General features: G+C 50.4%; 1 protein-coding gene across 1 annotated transcript in view; it reads right to left on the reverse strand.

The window, feature by feature from the left end:
• Positions 1 to 22,375, reverse strand: part of POLR1A (RNA polymerase I subunit A) — an 85,027-nt gene that overhangs the window by 9,328 nt on the left and 53,324 nt on the right. Inside the window, exons 15-27 of the mRNA XM_065929127.1 lie at positions 19,455 to 19,604; positions 17,645 to 17,828; positions 15,008 to 15,090; positions 14,734 to 14,892; positions 13,021 to 13,119; positions 11,840 to 11,992; positions 10,503 to 10,585; positions 9,891 to 10,056; positions 8,874 to 9,095; positions 7,555 to 7,769; positions 5,072 to 5,239; positions 3,928 to 4,063; positions 3,307 to 3,464 (exon numbers count right to left, since the gene is read on the reverse strand). Coding sequence (XP_065785199.1) covers positions 3,307 to 3,464; positions 3,928 to 4,063; positions 5,072 to 5,239; positions 7,555 to 7,769; positions 8,874 to 9,095; positions 9,891 to 10,056; positions 10,503 to 10,585; positions 11,840 to 11,992; positions 13,021 to 13,119; positions 14,734 to 14,892; positions 15,008 to 15,090; positions 17,645 to 17,828; positions 19,455 to 19,604 — 1,976 coding nt within the window. The remainder of the gene's footprint in view (positions 1 to 3,306; positions 3,465 to 3,927; positions 4,064 to 5,071; positions 5,240 to 7,554; positions 7,770 to 8,873; positions 9,096 to 9,890; positions 10,057 to 10,502; positions 10,586 to 11,839; positions 11,993 to 13,020; positions 13,120 to 14,733; positions 14,893 to 15,007; positions 15,091 to 17,644; positions 17,829 to 19,454; positions 19,605 to 22,375) is intronic.

The raw sequence follows: 22,375 nt of genomic DNA on the forward strand, positions 1-22,375 counted from the left end.
CTCCGCTCTGCCAGAGTCTGGAGAGACAGACGAGGCCTTGACCTCATCTGTGACTGTGGGGACCACTCCCACCACACGCCCAGAGTCAGGGCGCAGTCAAGTCATTGCAGGCCCACAGTGATCACTCTGTGAAGACCATCTGTCAGAATGTGACAACTGAGGTGGAGCCTCAGTTGGGGGCAGCAGTGGAGAAACCTCCCTCCCACATGAATTAATTACCACAGGGAACATGACTCTCGGCTGTTTCCGAAGGCGCCTGCCAACAGCTCCACCACCTGCCGTGTGCAAGGTCAGCCTCACAGAAGCCAACTGGTGTGACACAGCTGGGGACCGGAGGTCGGAACTCACCTCCTGCCTCCGAGCTCAGTATCCTTCCTACCTCACAGCTCCAGCCTGCCTTCTGAATCATTTACACACACACCCAAAGGGATGGGCGCCAGGAGGAATATTTAGGGGAGCTTCACGGCTTATTTGTCTCCATTAGGGAAGCACCTCAAGTGTGTCTATCTTTTTCCTCTCCCATTTATAATGGAAAAAGAGTCTCATGAGGGACTTCCCTGGCAGTCCAGCAGTTGAGACTCCATGCTTCCACTGCAGGGGCTGTGGGTTCAATCCCCGCAGTTGGGGAACTAAGATCCCACAAGCTGCACAGTGAGGTCAAAAAAATAAAGTCTCATGATTCAAAGGAAGGGAAGAAAAGGAGGGGAAAAGGGAAGAGAGACAGAAAAGATGTGGAGAGAGATGAAAAAGGGGAGAAGAGGAAAAAAGAAAGAGCTTCTGAGGGTGTGTAGAGGGGGTGGTCACCCTTCTGAAGGCACATTCCCATCCCCACGTGGTCTGCATGGGGCAGGCCCGCCAAAGGCAGCCCAACCACACACACCCCCATGCCACTCCCTCGCCTGAGCCCTGCCTGCCCAAGCCACAGAGTAGCTCCGCCAAGGGCGAGGGCACATGGCTTTGTTCATCACAGCTTTTCAAGTGCTCCAACCAAATGCAAAGAAGGAGCCAACTAACTATTTCACCACTGAGAAAGAAGTCAGGGCTCTCTCTAACAAGAAGAAATTTTTAAACAGTGATGGATTTTCAATCCCCCAAATGAAGAGAAAGAGAAAGAACTCTGGGCAGAGCATGGTGCACACCTCATGCAATTTACTAGCCTACACCTGAGATGCATGGAAATAGGGCTGATCGGCCTGCTCTCGGTAATTCTCAAGAGGCGACGTGATCCTAATTCCCGTTTCTCAGACAAGGGCTGCCTGGCCAGCACAAACAAGTGGCATGCTGGGAGGGATGTTTCTCCCAGTTAATTAATGAGCTGGCGTCTGGTCTCTTGCGACGTGACCCAGCACTCCAAGAGCACTCCTGACAGAATGAGTGTCCTCCACCCTGGCGAGGGGTGACGCACATGCTCCCCAGGGCCCGGCCGGCTGCCCCATCCAAAGGGCTGAGCTCACATCCAAGGTCATCTAAACAACCCTGGCTGGCCTACACGCCACCTGCTTAGCGGGGCCAGACTACAGCGAGCCTGAGTCTTCAGGTGAGAGGGAAGAAGAGGGCCTGGGCAAGACAGTCGCTCCCTCCTGGCCACGCTTCCCAGGACTGCCCTGCGAGTGGGCGGCACTCAGCAAATATTTGTGGGATCACTGTGTGGGTGGACATCCTGCCTCTACTCTGCCCTTGGTTCTTTGATTCTGAGTAGCATCGGAAGACCTGAGGGCTGTTCCAGACTGAGACAGGGGCCAGGGGTCCGTGGCCAAATCCTGTTAACATATCTAGTTGAGCCTCAATGGGCTTTTATAAAGATATGACTTAGCTGTCAATGCTTACAAATTAGAGACTAACTTATAAAAGTAAAAACAAGCAAGGCCTTCCCAGGTGATGCTAAAGGTGAGGTAAAGAATCCTCCTGCAACGCAGGAGACATAATGAGACCTGAATTCAATCCCTGGGTTGGGAAGATTCCCTGGAGGAGGGCATGGCAACCCACTCCAGTATTCTTGCCTGGAGAATCCCCATGGACAGAGGATCCTGGTGGGCTAGAGTCCATAGGGTTGCCAAGAAGTCAGACATGACTGAAATGACTGAGCAAGTACACATGCAAAAAAAAAACCAACCAACCAAAGACAGGAAAGAAAAAAAAAAAAGAGAGGTAGTTTTCTTATTACTTTTTTTGAATCAGAAGGTCTGGCCACCCTGGCCCACATTCCTGCCTTCTCGAGGCAGGTGACATGCTCTCCAGCTGGCCAGGGGCTCCCAAACGCTTCACTGGCCTTCTTACCTGCCAACCCCTGCAGCCATTTGAGTCTGCGCTCCACCATCCAAGGTCAGCTGGCAAGTCAGCAGTGCTTTGCTGGCTCTTGTTGGCTTGCACCAGCCCTGACAGGAAACCCCCTTCTGAATCCTGGGCAACAGCACTGTGTCCAGTGTCCAGACTGTGCTGTCCAGTGTCTAAAAGTGACTTAACTTGAGAGAAAAATGGATGTTCAATCTCCCTACCAGAAAGGAACCAGATCTTCTCCATAAAAAGGTGGAGGTAGAACCTCCCTGGTGGGTCAGTGGTAAAGAATCCGCCTGCCAAAGCAGGAAACGTAGAAGATACCACATGTCTTGGAGCAACTAAGCCCACGTGCCACAACTATTGAGCCTGTGCTCTAGAGTCCAGGAGCCACAACTACTGAGCCCACGCAGCTATTGAAGACCGAGTGCCCTAGAGTCTGTGCTCCAACAGAAGAGAAGCCACTGCAATAAGAAGCCTCTGCGCCACATCTAGAGGGTAACCCCCATTTGCCTCAACTAGACAAAAGGCAGTGCCATGACAAGACCCAGCACAGCCAACACAAATAAATAAATTAAATTATTTTAAAAAGCCGGAGGTCAATCCCAGTTATAGAACTATGTTTAAGAGCAGCATGTTGTTAGCACAGGGCTCCTTCCTGACAGAATATCAATGTATTAGGAACCACGTCATGTCAGAAATGAATACCACATGCTGGTCTGACATCATAGCACCACCACTCCGATAAAGTTCTGTTCTCTTTATGGTCCGTGGACTCCTACACCTTAAATCCTCCAAATACAAGTAGATGGAACTCATGGGTCAGAGAGCAGGAGATAGGCAGAGCAATGGAGTCATACCCACAAGCCAGATGAAGCTGCAGGACTTCCCATTTTCCTAAACACTTCCCTTGGGCAAATCGTCTGGGCAAGAGCCCTCAGGCCCTGGGAGTTCTGTGGCCAGGAGCCCTCGCAGTTGATGACAAAGTCATACAATAAGAATCTGCCAAAGTCAAATGACCTGAATCCTGACCTGGTTTCCATGAAGTGTAAGATGTCCTCGGGCCTCATGCACTTCTCCTGCTGGTAGTACGCGTGTGGCAGGAACTGAAACCGCAGCTGGTATACTCGGAACTTGTTCTGTTTCTCCCCCATACAGAAGGATTCCTGGACATCAATTTTCTCCAACACCTAGAACCAGACAGACAGATAGGACCCAGTGTGCCCCATGCCTGGGACTGAGCATTGCAAGTGGGAAAACTGAGTTTGCAGGCACAGGGGCTGGGAGCACAGGCCAAAGTTTCAAATGTGCGCTGCTGATGTAAATCCCTCTCGGGGTAGGGAGAGGGACCCCCATCCTGTAGGTCACACCTCCTGAGAAGGGCCTGAGCCTGTGGGGGGAGGGCTCAAGGGGCTGGTAAGTTAACCCAGAAAGTATCTTTATTTGTAAGGCACATAAGAATGCTGCAGAACCAGTGGTTAAAGCTTCCTGACCCACCCCTGCTCAGTACCCGGAGAGGAAGCCTGCCTCTCTCACTGGTGAAGTCTGAGCCCAGGGTCAGAAGAGTTGACAAAGGCCATTTTTCCCGGATGGGAGGATGGATGGAGGGGACACAGGAAAACGCCCGCAGCTGGGTCTGAAGGAGATCATTACCTCCCCGAGACACACTCTGGTGAGTTGCTTCTTCAGGTTTTTCACTTTCTTCAGCGCTTTCTTGGTATTGAACACAGGTACACTCATCATTGGCGTCTTGATGTTGGCGCTGGCCACCATGAGGATCTCCCGCAACCTGTCATGGAACAAGGGCACATCTGAGCCAAAGAAGCACCCGGAGTCTCTTTTTTGAGAAGTCTTTCTCATCAATATGCTGGAGTTCTTTCAGGATCTGCAAGAGACCTTAGGATCTTGAGGGGGAAATACGCTGATCAGGGTGTCCCTGCTCTGGCCCTGTGTATGACAGCAAGGGATTCTGCAGTCAGCTTCCTCCACTGAAGCGTGGGCTCAAGGACAGGGCTGTGTCTTCTTGCTTCCTGTCACCTGTGCCTCACTTACAGTGCTTGCTAAGGCTCCTACTGGGCACAAGGGCCATGGCCAGGCCTCAGCCACAGCTCCGTGAGCCAGCCTGGCCAGACTGCACTGTGGCCCCTGCCCTTCTCCTCCCCACAAACCCCAAGGCTGAGAAAGCCGAGGCGCCTGAGTTATTCAGCTAGAAAGTGACCAGGTCGGGCAGGTGAGTGTGATCCTGTTCTTTCCTCCGGCCCAGCAGCCATCATCCTGCAGGGTGCACACGTTGACCTGAAGAGCCGGGGCCCCTCTGGATTCTGTTCTAGGTGAGTGGTGCCCCCGGAGCCGGGCAACCAGATGGCCTGAACCCGGGAGCCTGCAGTTTCACAAGCATTCCAGGAAACTGGGATCCAGGAGTTGGTGGAGAGCTAAATGGAGATGCTGAGAGGCCCGGGCATGGATCCAAGTGCAGAAACCAGTTGGGCTCCGGAAATTCCAACCCTGACCCCCGCCCCCCACTTTGATGACCCAGTCTCTCATTCACATACACATACTCTCAAAAATTCATACACACTCACACACCCACACTCTCACATTCATACTAACACACATCCTCACCCACACACTCACATTCATACACACATTCACTCTCACATTCATACACTCACACACACATTCATACATACACACTTTCACTCATACACACACACACACATTTTCACACAATAATGAAATGCCCTCCTTCCCAGGAGCAGGCTTGGACAGACCAAGCCTGTGTACCCTTGAAGCCCACCTCGGAATACCCAGGGTGACGTTCATCTCGCCTCTGCCGGCAAAGTGGAAGGTGTTCAGGGTCATCTGTGTGGAGGGCTCCCCGATGCTCTGGGCGGCCAGCAGGCCCACGGCCTCACCCGGGTCACATAGTGAGCGCTGCCACTTGAGCTGCAGCAGAGTCCTCAAACTGGAAACAGGGTGGGGGGACATCAGGGGTCAGGGACACAGACACCACCTGCCTGTCATGAGCTGACGACAGACCCTGTGAGCAGGGTGCGTGAACCTGATACCTCTCTTTCCTTCTGGGCTTGTTTTACCAGGCAAATGGTCCTTCTAAGCCTTAAATTCCTGCCAATGACCCTGACATGTCCTAAATGACGCAGCACAGAGCCCAGCTGAGTGGCTGAAGCTCTGGATGTCCACGTTCAGACTGCTCATGTCTACCCAGAGAATGTCATGGAACCTGTGAACTCACTGTTCACATTTCCCTTGGCGAATTCTTTATTCCCCACTGGCTATGACAGCTTGTAGAGGGCTGAAACCTCCCTCTGTACAAACTGGGGAGAGGTTCATGGAATAAGCATGGGGATAGGGTGGGGGAGGCGGGGGTAGGGCATTTCTCTTCTTAATTAGTGCAAATGGCTATGGGCCATTTTGGAAGTATGCATGCTATATGATTTTATAACCTTTATAACTTACTAATAACCCTCCTTCCTATTTTTAGAACAGCCACAGGAACACTGTGTGATCCTAGCACACAGGACAAGGAATCGACTCAATAAATCAAGACAAAATGGACATTATGTGTGAGTGCAGAGGGAAGTAATAAAACTACATTTCTACGCAAGTTCTTTTTATTAATAAAAATCAGACTTTTCACTCACCTGATGTGTATTCTCTCCCCACTACTTCAAACCAGTGAGGTTTGAGTGCATATCAGTATTCCTGACAGAAAAAAACCTTCAAATATGTTGGGGTTGCCCTAGGCTTACTAACAGAGCCTCTGTGAGAGTCACGGAAGCACACTTGCCTCCCCATCTCAGCCCGCTGAACCCAAGTGATGCTCCCCAGGGCTAAGCCTGCGCCACTCCTGATGCAGCACAGTTGGAGGGAGGACCCACGTGGTCCTTCTGAAAGTAAACGGCAGCATCCTGAGCGGCAGGGAGGAAGGTAAAAGGGAATCAGGGCCTTGCTCTTTTAGGGAAAACCCAGTTGGCAGCTAAACCACAACCTGCTGTGATTTATCACTCCATCTTCATACCTCTGAGGCCTGGCTGGAGAAACCTGTTTAAGGTGAAAAAAGTGACAGCTATCCCTCCACTCCAGGTCCTCCAGACAAGAATCTGTCTTTGCTCCTCCCCTAGTCGCAGTCCCACTCCCTGGACCCTCAGACTCCCTGTGTATCTGGCAGGGTTTCATCAGGTGCAGGACATGGAGCCAAGCTAGAGCAGATGATCTCAGGCCTTCAGCTCTGCAGGCCAGGCTAAGAGAACTGAGCGGGAAGGACCCCTTGATGACTGCTCTGAGACCAGTGCCCCAGGAGACATTCCCTGGGGGCACATGTCACCTTTCAATTCACTCTGGCTCAGTGCTGGTCCATGCCTGGCTTCCCACTTGTCTTAAGTCACTAGTCACTAAGTCGTGTCTGACTCTTTGCAACCCCATGGACTGTAGCCTCTCAGGCTCCACTGTCCAAGGAATTTTCCAGGCAAGAATACTGGAGTGGGCTGCTATTTCCTTCTCCAGGGGACCTTCCTGATCCAGCAGTTGAACCTGTAATGCACTGGCAGGCAGGTGGTTTACCACTGAGCCACCTGGGAATGGGAAGCTCAAACTCTACTTCAGATGCAGTCAAAGACAGCAATGATCAAGGAGCCATTCATTAATTCCTTAACATTCTACTTATAATCACTACAGTTTTTTATATTAGCTTTGAGCTATATATAATGTATTATATCACATTACACCATACTAAATTTACAGCTGACAAAACTCTAAGTATTTTTCATATTAATTAATTTCTTTTCCCCATTTTATTTTTCTGTGAACAAGTCTAAGCTGGGGACTCCATGTAGTCCTTCTTCCTCCAAGCCTTGAAACTCGAAGCTCAGAGGGTCACTGGAATCATCAGACCTAGCTCCTTACTGAGATGTGGTGTCATAGGGCAAAGGATGATCTGTGCCAGGTCCCAGGGTTGGCAGCTGCTGACCAGACTTCCTGCCTCTCACTGAGGCACACCTACCATCCCACACGCAAGAGAATGGGCACTATGTAAGCCTCCGTCCCCGCAGAGCACTCTCCTCCATCCCGGCCCAGGTGGGCGAGGCACTCCTGCCTAAGCTCTCATCCATCCCGCAGCCCTCAGGGATTGCAAGGCGCCCTCCGTTTCACTTTCCTCCCTCCTACTGGAGTCTCAGACCCAGGAGGCTGCCGGAGTAGGCAGGGAAGGGCCTGAGAGAAGCAGAGTCTCCCTCTGCAGGTGCAAAAGGTCAGTGTTATTACCTGTCGAGAGAAAGCCCTGATTTCTCATAACTCCTCTCTGCCTGAGCTGCCCACTCACAGCTGTAGTCGTCCATCTTCTTTTCAAATGTTTCTGACACGGATGCAAAGTAGATGTCTGGGCGCCAGACAGACAGACTGGGGTCGGGACAAGGAGCCGCCTTCTTCTGGTACTTCCTGCGGCTTTGTTCATCTAACTCAGCCCACATCCTCAGCATCTGGAAGGAAGGACAGGACTCAGCTATGTGGGACAACACCAGGAATGGGCTTCTCTTCCTGGGGTGTCCAGTAGGATGAGGAAGATCAAAGGCCCTTGCTTCAAATGACAGCATGGGAAAGACAGAAATCTGACAGCACAGGAAAGCCATCTTGACATTGGAAGCACAGAGAAACCGAATCCATCCCAGAGTGTACTGTTTGACCACAACTCTAGGAGCCATTCGTTGTGGCCCTTCAAGCACAAGCAGGGTGACCATGTAAGCTACTCTCCAAACTGCGTTACTTGTAGAATAAAATGGAACGTTATTAATAATCATCCTGGGATGGGAGGCAGACCAGGGCTGCCTCAGGCCCACAAGGACACAGTCACCATGAGCCAGATGACTGTGCTGATCCCCGTCTGTCCCCTGTCCAGGCTTTCACACGCCTGATGCCCCAAAGCTGCCCCATAGCAACCGCTTCCAAGTGCTCCTCTGCCTCCTGGCTCAGCCATGCCTGGAAGGTGGGAGATCACAGAAGAGGGGAAAGAGGGAGGAGTAAGGCTGGACATCCAGTCCCTACCCCGAGGGGTCTCTGAGCCCCAGTCTCTCAACTGAGGACACCGGTCACGGTCTCTGCCCACGGTCACCTTCTCTCCTCCTGGTGACTGTTCACGTCCTCAGGGAGGCTGGAGAACCCAATTTATCAGCCCTAGTGAGCTGCCTGGAACCCTGCCCACACCTTAGTAAAGATGTGGACATGCGTGCTCAGTCGCTTCAGTCATGTCTGACTCTTTGTGACCCTATGGGCTGTAGCCCTCCAGGCTCCTCAGTCCTTGGGGATTCTCCAGGCAAGAATACTGGAGTGGGTTGCCATGCCCTCCTCCAGGGGATACTCCTGACCCAGGGATTGAACCTGAGTCTCCTGCATTGCAGGTGGATTCTTTACCTCTAAGCCACCAGGGAGGACTCTTTGTAAAGATTTCCCCTCCTTAAATTGATATTTGAGCGCCATTTTTCCTGGCCAATAGAGAATGAAGCTAGATTTCATGGTGGGACCTTCCACCAGGAAAACCACCCCTCATTCCCTCAACCCCACTGATCCCCCGTCTCCTCCAGCATCACCTGGTAAGTCTCGGGGCTGCGGCCATTCTGGTTTGTGCCCTCAAGGTTCAAGGCTTTCACGGTCGCCTGAATTTTTTGGGAGTAATTCAAGAAGGCTCCTTTCCTCAGGAGGGTGTTGGAATGCTTGCTGTGCCATTTTTTGATGGCTCTGAAGTGACGGAGAGCTTTCTGGGGATCTGCTCTGGATAAAACTTCATGGAGATGCTTTGATTTCATTATCACCTAGAGAAACAGATCACACAAGCAAGAATGAAGAGGTGAGGGTGTAACACAAAAGCCAAGTCACACAACTCACACAACTTCATAGGAGGTGGCCCGTGTGGAGCCCTCACAATGCCCCTTGGGGGGCTGAGCACCCACTGCTAACCAGACCCTCATTCTATGCCAACCAGAGTTGGGAGCTGGTAGTCTCAGGAGCTGAGGGCATGGGGCAGAAACCCTGACACTCAGAGTCCTTCCAGAATACGGGTATTTCTGGGAAGAAAGGAGGAGGGGACAGGCACCAGGGTGAAAGGAGTCGGCCCTTAACTTTCAATTGAACAGGCCATGTCAATTTCAGTTTCCCAAACTGCAAAACCTGGGGGACTGCTCAGCCAATGCTGACGATCCCTCTTGGGCCAATAAGGCATGGAATGAAAATGATGGGCTTGTGAGTCAGAGGTCCTGGGTGCAGAAACAAGTCCTGCTCCTCACCAGCTCGTCACTTAAACTCTGATACTCAGTTATCTTGGCTGTAAAATGGGCAGAGGGGCCCCTGTGTGCCCAGGCAGCAGTGAGGAGGCAGGCAGACAGCAGCCACAGTACACTAGAGTTTAGGACCATAAATGCCCCCAACAGTGCAGTCGTTCGAAGCATCTGCCAAGTCAGGAGTTCCAGGGCTTTCATTGTTTGGTGCTTTTAAATTCTCTCTACTCTAGTTTTCAGTGGTCACTCTGATTGGGTGGCAAAGCTTAGGGTGGGAGGTCCACCACACAGGCCCTACCCTGATACTTCCCAGCTCGGAATGCGGCACACTACCTCATAGTTGCTGGCGAGGAAGGGGAATTGCTTAGGCTGTAGGAACTGTGTCTTGGGGATGTCCAGGCCGTCCTCTCCATATAGGAACTGCACCACGCTGCCGTCGCTGTCACGGACTGTCAGGTCGTACTGGACCACCAGCCCCTCCAGGTGTTTGATGATGCACCTGTACAGAGATCCTTTGCTCAGATCCTTCGCCTACTGGGACTTCCCACCTCCTGGAGCAGCCTTTGATGGGGCAGGTGGAAGGCAGAGGCAGAAAAGGGGACTGCTGTTCTGCAGCCAAGCAAGCCCCAGGATAGGCTGGCTCCTGTGCCCCTGAGCAACCCTTGCTCCCATCTCCAGCCCTGGTTGCCTGCCCAGTCACTCTCCGGGAAAGGACATACCTGCTGACGCCTAGGCCCTTCCTATAAACCTCTGACCAATCCTCTAGAAGGAGAATACTGGCTATTTTCTGTCTCAGGACACCCATGGATTACTTTTCAGAAGTTTTTTATCTTTTCCCCAAAGGGAGCTTAAGCGAATTGGCAATGAAAATGTGAAAAAGTGACCGAGGTTGAATTGACCTGGGACACTGAGCCATCTAAAGGTGGCAGGGCAGGTGCTTTTTACCTCTGGAGGTAGCCGGAACGGCTGGTCTTCACAGCAGTGTCCACCAGACCCTCTCGCCCAGCCATGCAGTGGAAGAAGAACTCCTGTGGGAGAAGCGGGAAGGTCCAGGGGTGGCACAGTGAGGACAGCCTGCTTCCTGGAGGGCAGCTCAGGCCAATGTCCCCAGCCGCTCTGACGGCTCTGATGATGCCAGAGGCATCTGCCCTCCCATGCGGTGACCTCTGTCTTATCCTGCCCGAGAGCGGAGGGACAAGTAGAGGAGAAGGGCTAGTTCTCATTCTCAGGAGTCCATCCTCAGCGTCACCCTCCATATTTCAAACAGAAATAGCACTTTTGCCTCATCACATAGAGACATGCGTTTATAACAATGATCGGCAAACGTGTACATACATCCACACATGTGTGTGGATAAGGATACATGGTTCAAGCTAAGACTATGAAACTTTATGAAAGAACCCCAGGCCTCACTCGGATGCCTTCTTTATCACCCTACTCTATTTCATCACATAAAGCCAGCTGCTATCTTTTACCATGGTTTCATGATTCACTTAGGGGTTGCAGCTAGAGTTTAGAACTCTCTGGTCTACATCAGCTCTCCACCACCCTTTGCCAGAGGCCATGGACAATCACTGGAGAGTCTCTGTGAGACCAAGAGAGAAGCTCTGGGAGTAGCCAATGGCCTTGACACAAAAGGTCAGTCCTCTTCACAACCTAGACTTAGTTGTCTGACCACAAGAGGTGTCTTTGCAGAGATGCACTGGACTAGGGAACAGAAAGCACTAATCGAAAAACCATTTCCCAAAGTGTGAGGAGAAACCCTTTCTCTTAGGGGAGAGTTCTATCGTTGATGGAGGAAAAACTAGGCATTTGCTACAACTGGTCAGTTTCCCCAGGGTCAAGGAAGAGCCATGAGGCTCTCTTAGGGGAGCTTTGTAAACTAAATCTCTGCGATGCTCCTTTTGGCAATGGAGAGCACTCTGGGAAAGGCTTCCCTGTCCCCAGCTGCCCTCAGAGGCAGGGAAGAACCGGCTGAGAGAAGGGACAAGGCAGGAAGAGGTCGAGCTGGGACTGATCTTAATCTTCCCACTCATCAGCAATCCTGCCCGAGCTCCCACGATGTGCCAGGCACTGCGTTGGGCTCTGGCATTACGAAGGTGAACATGATGTGGCTCTTATGGTCCTCAGGGGCCCCTGCCATCTATAGGGTAAGCAAGGATGTGGTGGCATTCGTTTCTTGACTATCTTTGCTTAAAGCTGTTGGTGTAGGTCACAGGCTTCCTACCCCTGAGCGTAGAAATGAGGAGGAAAGCCAAAAGGAAAAACCAAAAAATACATACCGGAGGCTTAATGCCAGTGAGGAACCTGCCAGTGACGAAGCCACCAGCCCTGGGGGTGAATTCATAAGGCTCGAAGCAGGGTAACGACTTGCCAGATGCCATGAGCGGGGGTCTCCGGCCTTCCAATTCGATCTGGCCCAGCAGGCACGAGATCTGAGAGAAAGGAAACCCAGATGGAACTGAAGACCCACACACGCCTTAAATGATGCTCTGTCCCAGCAGGGGATGGAGTGCCTTCTCTTCAAGAAAAACTGCATAGAAATGGAGCTCCTGAAGGTCAACCTACATTTCTTAATGAACCAGGAAAGCTGATGTTTCAGGAAAATAACTGTATCTTCCTTTCACTGACTGATTAGAATTTTCATATTTGGGGTCAGTTGAAATAGATAGTGCTTTGCAAAAGCAGCCATGTTTCAGAATAATCTCGTGTTATACCTGAAAGGGACCCCCCCTAACGGGGAAACTGAGATGAGCAGAAAATATAGTTTATTGTGATCCTGAACATTCTCAGGTCAAAAGAGAATGAAACTGCCTAGTGATGCTCTTAGGGGCAGTGTGTCTGGATTTTACTTAGTCAAAAGGGCTTCCTGATGGCCTCGAGCCTTGAAAGCCCATTCCTACTGTTCTGTACTCACCAAACAATGAGATGGTCCTTAAGACTCTCTCAAGGTCATCAAATTTTAAAAAAAGTTGCTAAGATTTGTGAAATCATTGTGATAGCACTGCAACATGAAAATATGTAACCATACAGTATCTAAATTTATAATAGGCATCTATATGATACACTATGGAGAAGGAAATGGCAACCCACTCCAGTATTCTTGCCTGGAGAATCCCATGGACAGAGAAGCCTGGTGGGTTACAGTCCATGGGGTCGCAAAGAGTCGGACACGACTGAAGCGACTTAACATGTACACACACGATACACTATCTGGATATTTATCTTTAACATGTACACACACGATACACTATCTGGATATTTATCTTTATGTGTCTGCAACACTGGCATGTTAACAGCGGTTAGCTCCTGTACTGATTTCTACATTTATTTTTGTACTGCACAGTACTTGCCACGCTTTACTTAGAACATGGATTCTTTCAAAAACAGAAACAAATCTGAAAAGTGCCTCCTACAACCATCCCAGTCTTCTGCAAAGCAGCCAGCCCGCCTTCGCTCACACCTGCATGGTGTTCACTGTCGAACCTTTGGCTCCAGACTGCACCATCATCTGCAGATTATTCTCTGGGAACTGTCTGTGCAGGCCAAAGGGCATGCATGCCTGCGGATGGAACACACACATCAGTCAGCGACTCCTCCTTGGGAATCTCAGGTTTAGAAGGTAAATGCAGGAGCCCATTTAGACTATGAATCTGGAGAGCAGTGCCAGATTCCATTTGAGGTTAAGGAGAAGTCTTGTTGGCATTAACCTTTTGGCTGGAAGCCCTGGAAAGAGGTCTAAAGAGTGGCTCCGGGTGCCATGCTTTCAACACCTCCGCCAGGAAGCTGGAAGGCAGATGCAGAGGGGCAACCATCTTTAGTTTGTGATGCTGAAATGCAGCTGATTAAAAATAAAACCTAAGGTGGTGCCCTTGGGAACTTACCCACCAGAGCATGGCCTGGCCCTGGACAAGCAGCCATGATGACCAGTGCCAATGTCATACTCCTATCTGCCAACATGCTGCCCAAGTGCCAAACAGGTGCTTCACTTCAGTTCCTGGGGCAGAAGAGTAGCCAAAGCCCCCAGGTGGATTGGGGAGATGCTGTGGAGAGGTGGGGGGTGGCTCTGAGTTTATCTAAGCCTCTGCCTTGGGATGCAGACACCCACCCTCACACAGGAGAGACAAAGTTGATGTGAAGAGACAGAGGAAAAGAAATACAGTAATCCTGAGATGCTTGAGATGACGCCCCACGTGCAGTACCCCCAGTGAGCCCTGGAAGCTGAACCTCCCCATTCTCAAGCAATGCTGGAAGGCTGGAAGGAACCTCACCTCGCAAGGACAGAACTGTACCAACAAGGTCTGCTGACAGCTAGTCAGAATTGAGTCAGCAAACATGGACTTCTGCTGGGCTTGGTCCTCCCTCTTCCTCCTCGGGTGGGGTGTCAAGGCCCAGAAGGCCAGGGTGAGGGCCAGGTGGGCTCCTTCAAGCCACAGGACTGGGAGTCCCAGCTCTGGGGCAAGAATGGGGCTCCCTCTCCTTTCTCAGCTGTGGGGCTTTGGAGGACTGGCAGGAAGGTCAGACCTCACCCAGGACACTGTGCAGATGAGTTCCTGAATCCTGCCAGCAAATCCGTGAGGCAGGTGCTCCTCCCATCCCTACGCCAGGGGAGGACACTTCGCTCAGACCGCTCACATCACACAAGACCGGAGATCTCAGAGCAAGTCCATGGAAGAGCCAGGATTCAAACACGGGCCTTCACCCCAGCTCTCCTACACACGCAGCACTGGAGGTGCTGATCCTTTACCGTGACCCTCCACCCTGCAGAGGCCTCTGGAAAAGACTAGTGCAGAATTCCCTGGCGGTCCAGTGCTTAGGACAAGGCACTTTCATTGCCAAGGACCTGGGTTCAATCCCTGGTTGGGGAACTAAGATCCCGCAAGCCAGGTAGCATGGCAAAAAATAAATAAGTAAAAGAAAGAAAGAATAATGCAATGCCTTCATGCTCAGCATTAATCAAAGGAAGACCTCTCGAGACCCTCACTGAGGGTACAAATCCCTTGGCTTTTCAAAGTGATCAATTCTACTTGCCCCATCTCGAGTCTCACCTAGTCAGCGTTCAACAGTCAAATTGCTCCAAGAGGCCCAGAGTGAGACTCAAAATGTAATTAGAAAAAACAAAAAACAAAAAAGCATTCAAAATGGTGGTGGTAGATGCACATGCCACTGGACTAACCTTGTTAATTTCATTGCTGTAATGGTTCACTTCCTCCTTGAACTTCAGGTCAATCATGTTAAAATCCCTCTGGTCTTTACCCAGATGGGCATCCTGCCACTTCCCTCGGACCTCATCACATGATGCTGCCTCTGGCAGGTTTAACGCAGCCCTGACAGCCTAGGATTAAAAGAGGAAACATTGGAGGCTGCAGGCAAGGGAGGAAGGTGTGGGCTCCATCCTGCTGGAGCCCGACCGACTCTGCAGCAAGTGGTATCCCTCAGGCCCTTCTTACCCGGGGCCCACAGTGGGTTGACTCTTCAATGATCCCATGTCTCCTGACATCCGCCTTTGGCTTGACCAAAATGTCTTCTACTCCTGTAAAGTAAAACAGACCAGTTTGGATGCAACCGGGCCTGACTTCTCACCAGGTTGTGAACTTGGTGAGGTCAAGGCATGGGGCACGGCAACAGGCACCCGGGGGGCACATGAATAATGATGGTGACATTCCCGTCACCTCAAAGAGACTGCTACCATCTCTTAAGTGCTTATCATCTTACAAATGACAAAGCTAAGGATCAAACTTGAGCCCACAGGTACAGAGGTAGAAAGCCGACCCAGGCCCAAGTCCCATACTTGGCCACCAGCTACAGGTCCTCCATTCAAAAAAACACGTTGGATGAATTGGACAGAGGTGAAGATGACATTCTGGGTGAAAAACTGGGGTTGAGGAAAACAGAAGAGGGAGGAAGCAGACATCCCGGTTTTGACTTCCAGAAATCACATGTCAGCAGGGACCACACTATATAGCTGTGAGAATCCGTGGGCAAGCACACACAGACACATCCAAGCCTGGCTGACAGGGACAACCACTGCAGGGTCCTCTCTGTTGCTCTAGAAGGAAGAGTGCCTGGGCCACTTCAGTGAAGCCTGTCCCTCTGGCTTCAAAGGGCTAAGGAGTTCCCCACCTTAGGCAGGAAGTCTTCCCACTTCATTTTTCAATGAACTATTTTCTGTCTACATTTGAGAGCTACTGACCTCAACAGTCCCTCAGTCAAGGTCTCAGGGGGAAGGGAATTCAAGGCTGCCGTATTGCAAAGCTGAGCTAAGATGTCTGGGACTCCCACATGCAATGTCCTGGAAGCCTGAGTGCCTCTAAAGAACTTGAGGAGGAGAAAGAATCTGTCGCTCTGTGAGCAAGCCACACCCAGACAATGGGCCCTTCCACAGGGTCAGCTCCAGGCCATCTTGCTGTCCCTTCAGTGACCTCTGGCTGCGAGGGCTGAAGGCACTTCCACTAGCCTGGACTTCCCTCCAAGCTTGACAGTCTTTGCACTTTGGCCAGTTTCTCCTTGGATCACGTGCTGAGCATAGCTGATTGTTAGGTTCGGTCCTCATCACAGTCTGGGTGTGGATTCTTCGTCTACTTTTTTTTTAAAAATTTATTTACTTTTGACTGCTCTTGGTCTTCATTTCTTTGCTCAGGCTTTCTCTAGTTGTGGCGAGCGGGGGTTGTCTTTGTTGCCGTGCGTGGACTTCTCATTGTGATGGCTTCTCTTCTGTGCAGCACACGCTTTAGGCATGCAGGGTTCAGTACTTGCGGCACACAGGCTTACCTGCTCTGCGGCCTGTGGGATCTTCCTGGACCAGGGATCAAACCCATGTCTCCTGCAATGGCAGGTGGATTCTTATCCACTGTGCCATCAGGGAAGTCCATCTACTTTCCATTTTTAAAGATATTTGTTCAAGGAAGCTCACCGGAGAAATACTGTGAGAACCAAGAAAGAGCTTAAAATGTCTAATAACAGGAACTGGTAAAATAAACCATGGTACATCTACAAAAACAGGACAGTTTATAGCCACAGTCCTGAGGAAGTCAGTTTATATCTGCTCACAGAAGGACATTTATAAAACATATCTGTAAATGGTAGAGGGGAGCAGATTACAAAACACTAGGTATTACTGTAGGAACCCCTTTTTTTCTGAAAATGTTTGTACTTAGAAAGTCTAGAAAGACATGTACCAAGTCAATATTGGTGTTATCTCTGGCAGTTGAATGCTGGGTGCATTTTAATTATTTTCATGTCTGTGTTTATCTTGATTTTTCCACAATATAAGTTTTATAATTATGATGGCCTTGCTTCAGGCCAATGAGCAAGAGCTGACCCACAGGCTCCCTGTCTGCACGTGAGCCAGTCCATGAACTCAGTCTCATCAGCTGGATGATTCCCACACTTATTGGGGGTCCTGCTCAGTGCAAGGCCTGACACCCATTCCTCATGCATGGGAAACTGCAGAAGGGCTTGGACTCTGCTGTGCACACCGAGAGACACACGGCTCTGAATGAGCTCACGGCATGGAAAATATCAGCCCCCTTATTTTCTTTATCAAAGTCAACTTCCTAAAACAGTGGGCTGTCATTTCCAGGGAGAGAGTTCCTCCTTCTGTCTTAGGATCACTTGACAGGTCTGCCTCAACATGGTATTTCCAACAGAACCCGCTGTGTCGGGAGATGTGGGCTGTTCTGACAACAGGAAGACTCCAGGTGAATCGCAGAGTGCCCGGAAGATTCTGGAAGGGCACTTGCAGGAGAGAATGGAGGTATGAGTGTGAAGAAAAATGAGTCTAGGAGACTGGAGACCATAAAGAAAGGCGTTGAGAAAGGGACAGAATGGAAATGTAGATGGGGGAAGGGGTGTCACCCTGTGCTCTATGAAGAGAGGAAGAGACTGGGGTGTATGGGTGTGTGGGGGGGATTGCAGAAGCACAAGAAGAAGCAAGGCTGTGCAGTGTCACTGGTGGCCCCGTGAAGATGCCCTCATGAAGGGAGCCCGGCTGTTCCCCTGGAACCGGGAGAGACACTCTGGCAGGTGTGCTGGCTGGGGAAGCAGACTGAGCGGGGTGGGGCCCCAGAGCCACCTGGCTGACTCACCCAAGGTGAAGCCTCTGTAGAGCTGCAGGTAGGCGGTGAAGAGGCGGGCCAGGCAGGTGAGAACCCTGCCGCTGGTCTCCCCACCGTAGATCTCGTAGCAGCAGTGGACCAGGCCGTAGGCGGAGCTCCCGTAGTGCGCCTTGTCCAGCACCCCGCAGAGCAGCTCCCCTGCTCTGATGATCACCTGCGGACGGAAGGCCACTGGCGCTGGGGGGGAGCACCCAGCCCCTCCCTCACTCCGTATCTTACTGACCTTGTAACCCTCACCTGCCTCAAATTCCTGATGCAAAGAAGCGGATAAAGCAGGTGAGCACATAGAGAACAACATTCAGGGCTTCCCTGGTGGCTCAGTGGTAAAGAATTCATCCGCCAATGCAGGAGACATGGGTTCGATCCCTGACATGGGGATATCCCACATGCCTTGGAGCAACTAAGTCTGTGAGCCACAGCTACTGAGTCTGTACTCTAAAGCCCAGGAGCCACAACTGCTGGGGCCTGTGCTGCCCAATCAGAGGAGCCACTGCAGTGAGAAGCCTGTGCACCACAACTAGAGAGTAGCCTCCAGGCTCTCCACAACTAGAGAAAAAAGCCCACCTAGCAACAAAGACCCAGCACAGCCAAAAATAAAATAAATAGCATAAAAAAAAGAACATTAAAAAAAATTCTTTTTCGGGGACTAGCCGCCCCCCAACTATAGACAGTTCAGTGTGTTCCTACATGGCCCCACTCCCATCACCTGTCCGTTCTGACTTGGGGTCACGTATCCTTGACAAAAACTTTGTGACTGAAAAGGAGTACATTTTGAGTCTAAACTTCATAACTGTGACCTTGGCCTAGGTACTTCCTCCCTGGAACCTTGGGAGTAAGAAAAAGATAACCTTTCTAATATCCTTTAAGGCCTGAATTTGTACTTCCCTAAAGCTTGTTTCAAGCATCAGAAGCTAATTCAAAGAAGGATTTCTAGTTTAAATTTAAATTTAGAACTCAATTTAAATTTCTAGTTTAAAGGATTTCTAATTTAAAGAAGAGTGCTGTACACATTAATCATATGATCTACGAAGGGAAAGAAAAGGGGCAGCTTGGGTTCTATTATGAATGGTATGTGTGTTAGACCCTGTGACAAAGCCCTTGTGAGCGGGGGCCCTGGGGATACTTCCCCACCAAGAGCATATGAGGCCCTGGAAATCTTCAGTGTGGGGTCACAGTCTCACTCTCCTGCAACAGTGCTGTGTCCCTGGGGTTTGGTTGTCCTGGAGATGCTGCCGAGGCCTGGTTCCTAGGCATGGAGATGAGAGGTGTGAAACCTCAGCACAAGGTGATGAGAGCCAGCCAATCACGGGTCTCAGGGTCTGCATGTCCAAGCTTTGCAGAGTCAAGTTTGAGGCCTTCTGCTGGAAGAGCCTTCCCAAGCTGGTTATAAGCTTTACATAAGAGTCAAGTGCTAATGGTTGGGGACTTCCCTTGTGGTCTGGTGGCTAAGAGTCTGAGCTCCCAATGCAGGGATCTCAGGTTCAATCCCTAGGTTAGGGAACTAGATCCCGGATGCCACAACTAAGAGTTCACATGCTGCAATTGAAGATCCCATGTGCCAAAACTAAGATCTAGTAGAGCCTACAGCCAAATAAATAAAGAAAAAAAAAAATTAAAAGGAATACTAGTGGTTGACTCTACACAGCTCGGTACAACTCCTTCCTTCGAGGCATGACTCCTCTTTCTATACATGTGCCTCCACTTCTCCGTCTTGGTTTTAAGTCAAGTCGCCTAAACCTGGGACTAGAAGTCTCCAACGTACACAGCTGGGCAGCCATACCTGGGACTCACACATGGAGTCGGGGTTAAAGCCGGGAACGGGCCGAGGAGGCTCCTTCACCCAGGCCTTTCCGCCGATCTTCGCCTTTCCCGACAAGTTCAGGGGGATATGGTCCTCCGGGATTATGTTGATGAGCAATGTGGACACGACCTGGAAAGAAAAAGAAGACAAAGCTGATGGCAGGAAGAAAAGCTGAGATGTTTCCTTTTAGGTCTGCTTGTCTTTCTTAATCCTGAAAGGCAGACAACTCCATTCTGATGAGCTGTAGGTGAAGCAGAAAAAACAAACCAACCAAACACCACCACCACCACCACCAACAAAGGGACAGTTTCTTGTCTGTGGGACAAGCTGATCTCAGTTTTTACTTTTCTGCTTATGTGACTTATGTGTAATGTACAGCATGTGAGAGTTGGACCATAAAGAAGGCTGAGCACTGAAGAATTGATGCTTTCAAACTATGGTGCTGAAGAAGACTCTTGAGAATCCCTTGGACAGCAAGGAGATCAAACCAGTCAGTCCTAAAGGAAATCAACCCTGAATTCATTGGAAGGACTGATGCTGAAGCTCCAAAACTTTGGCTACCTGATACGAAGAGCCAACTCATTGGAAATGACCCTGATGCAAGGAAAGATTGAGGGCAAGAGAAGAGGGTGACAGAGGATGAGATGGTTGGATAGCATCACTGACTCAATGGACATGAGTTTGAACAAACTCTGGGAGATAGTGAAGGACAGGGAAGCCTGATGTGTTGCAGTCCAGGGGTCACAAAAAGTCAAACATGACTGAGCAAGTGAACAACAACAGGATTAGAAACAAACACACACCACTAAGAACCTCACTTCATCTTAGAGAGCATCACCCCCTAACCTGAAAATTAAATTCCTGAATAGACCAAGGGAAGAAAAGGAAAATAAATTGCTGTGGGCTCATAGCACAGAAAGATTTAAATTTGTATGTGGTTTAAAAAAAAAAAAAGAAACAAGGACAACAGGATTGAGGGAGGCTAAGGCAGCGCTGACATGTCAGCCCCAGCACTGGGGCAAAGGTCCAGGAACGCTCGTCAGAAGCATCCTCCTCCCATTTTCAGGCCACGTCAAAGCACGTGACAATTATCACATACAATCAGTAACATCCTCCTGCAGAATAGCGTTGACTTTCTGGCGCCAAGGAGGAAAGGATGTGAAGACTAAGAACTCAGAGCTTTCCCTCGAAAGAGCTTCACAGAGGAGGCCCAAGTATCTGACTGAAAAGCGAACTGCAGTGAAGCTTTGAGACGCAGGGGGTGTCCCAATGTCCACTCCATCATACTGGTTATGAGTTGCGGGGCAAACGGTTATGCTCTCAGCCTTAGCTTGCGCATGCATAGAATACATTTACAATCCGTTCATTCATTCAGCAATTATATATCGAGTGCTTACTATGAACCAGGCACTGGGGGGAGTGGTGAATAAAACAGTCGCTGCCCTCAGTGGAGCCTCCAGTCCTAAGCGGATCCACACTTTGGAGGAAAATAAAGCGGGGAAGGAACAGCTAGGGTAGAGCAGGGGGAAGAGAGAATACCTGGGATTTTGAATAAGACAAGCAGGGCCTTACCACAACGGAGACGGGAGCCCTGAGGAGGTCAGATCATTCATTTCGGGCAGGAGGCTTTTCATTCAAGTGTGAAGTATTTGGAAGGTTTTGATCATAGGAGTGACATGCTCAGATTTCACTTTTAGCAGGATCCCTTGTTCCACACACTGACCTGGCCAAAAAGTTCCTTTGGGTTTTCCCATAGAATGTTACGGAGAAACCGAAATGAACTTTTTGGTCAACCCAACACATTCCTGGCCTGGACTTCAAGGCTAAATCAATGATGCAGAGAATAAGCCTCCCAAGTGACACTGACAAGAAGACTTGGCACTTTAGAAGCAGTCATTAAGGCAACGTGAGCAGAAAGCACGCAGGACGGAGTCTCTGTGTGAGGCCCATCACAGGGCACACTGGTGAGGTGATAGCTTGGCCACCCGATGGGCTTCCACATGATTCACTGTTACAAAGCTGATCCCAGAAATTGATTTATTTGACTGGAATTAATTATGGCTACTTGAAAGGCTGGGGAGTCCTTCTCCTGCTTAAATCAGTATGGCCATCCACTCAATCTGTTGCTACTGAGTCGCTAAGTCGTGTACGACTCTTTTACAACCCCATGGACTGTAGCCTGCCAGTCTCCTCTGTCCATGGGATTTCCTAGTCAAGAATACTGGGGTGGGTTGTTCTTTCCTTCTCCAAGGGATCCTCCTGACCTGGAGATCTAACCCGCTTCTCCTGTGTCTCCTGCACTGGCAGGCAGATTTTTTACCACTGAGCCACCTGGGAAGCTCTCATTCACTCTATGTGTGAGAATGCTCAAAAAGTCGTGTTCGACTCTTTGCAACCCCATGTACTACAGCCTGCCAGGCTCCTATGTCTATGGAAAATTTCCAGGCAAGAATACTGGAGCAGATTGCTATTTCCTCCTCCAGGGAATCTCCCCAACCCAGGGATCGAACCCATATCTCTTGCATCTCCTGCATAGGCAGGCAGATTCTTTATCACTGCACCACCTCTGCAGCTACTAACAGGAGGTCAACTTCACAAGCAGCCCACATGGGAGCAGCTGTACCTGGGATGACTATGGGTCAGTTCTGGAGAGGCCAAGGGCATGCATTCCCAAGGAAGCAATACGCTTGAGGCAGGCAGACCGGTTGGACAGGTCCTGGGGCAGCGAGGGGGTGGGTAGGCGGGGCAGGGTTGGAGGCATTGGGAGCCATCTGCTGGCATGGACAGCTCTTTGTATGCCTGTACCAGGCCCATAAAGAAGGATCTGTATGTACACAATTGGGGTAGGGCGGTTATGAGAGCAGCTGTCTTTTCATGCATGTGCACCAGGAGCCAGGGGA

This window comes from Muntiacus reevesi, chromosome 3, assembly GCF_963930625.1.
Source record: "Muntiacus reevesi chromosome 3, mMunRee1.1, whole genome shotgun sequence".
NCBI lineage: Eukaryota > Metazoa > Chordata > Mammalia > Artiodactyla > Cervidae > Muntiacus > Muntiacus reevesi.